The following is an 848-nucleotide window of genomic DNA, read 5'->3' as shown; positions in this document are numbered from 1 at the left end:
TCACCCCAGGACAATGGTGGTGGGGGTCAATCCGGGATGGTGGGGGGTCACCCCAAGGTGGCATCACTCTGGGGTGATGGTGGCAGTGTCAACCTGGGGTGATGATAGTGGGGTCACCCCGGGGCAATGGTGGCATCACCCCAGGGGTGATAGTGGCATGACCCCAGGGTGACGATGAGGTGGGTCACTCTGGGCTGATGGCGGTGGGGTCACTCTGAGGTGATGATGGTGGTGTCACCCCAAGATGATGATGGTGGGGATCACCCCAAGGTGATGATGGTGGGTCACCCTGGGGTGATGGTGGTGGGGTCACCCCAAAGTTATGGTGGTGGGTTCACCCTGAGGTGACGGTGGCGCGGGATCAGTCTGAGGTGACAATGGTGGGGTAACCCTGGGGCAATGGTGGTGGGGTCACTCTGGGATGGTGGTGGTGGGAGTCACTCCAAGTGGGGTCACCCTGGGGTGATGGTGGCAGTGTCACCTGGGGGTGACAATGGTGGGGTCACCCTGGGGCAGTAGTGGTGGTCACTCTGGGGTGATGGCAGCGGTGTCATCCCAAGGTGATGATGGTGGTGTCACTCCCGGGTGATGGTGGCAGTGTCACCCTGAGGTGATGCTGGTGGGTGCCAGCCCGGGGTGATGGTGATGTGGGTCACTGTGGGGTGACGCTGGTGGGTCACTGTGAGGTGATGGGGTCCCGGCAGGCTGCGCCCGCTGGACCTGGAGTTCATGCGGCGGCTCAGCAAGATCGTCAACGTGGTGCCGGTGATCGCCAAGGCCGACACGCTGACCCTGGAGGAGCGGGCAGAGTTCAAGCAGCGGGTGAGGACAGGTCCCCGAGGGGCTCG

General features: G+C 63.2%; 1 protein-coding gene across 1 annotated transcript in view; it reads left to right on the top strand.

Annotated features, from left to right (window-relative positions):
- LOC104461359 (neuronal-specific septin-3-like) overlaps positions 1 to 822 on the top strand; it is a gene marked incomplete at both ends in the record, with an annotated part of 1,188 nt that extends 366 nt beyond the window's left edge. The window contains 2 exons of the mRNA XM_010072915.1: positions 10 to 16; positions 705 to 822. Of these exons, the coding sequence (XP_010071217.1) occupies positions 10 to 16; positions 705 to 822 (125 nt within the window). The remainder of the gene's footprint in view (positions 1 to 9; positions 17 to 704) is intronic.
- Positions 823 to 848: the final 26 nt, after the last annotated feature.

Source organism: Pterocles gutturalis, unplaced genomic scaffold, assembly GCF_000699245.1.
Source record: "Pterocles gutturalis isolate BGI_N339 unplaced genomic scaffold, ASM69924v1 scaffold42892, whole genome shotgun sequence".
In the NCBI taxonomy this organism is placed as follows: Eukaryota; Metazoa; Chordata; class Aves; order Pterocliformes; family Pteroclidae; genus Pterocles; species Pterocles gutturalis.
Note: the sequence above shows the minus strand (reverse complement) of the source record. Positions and strands in the feature narration are given on the sequence as shown.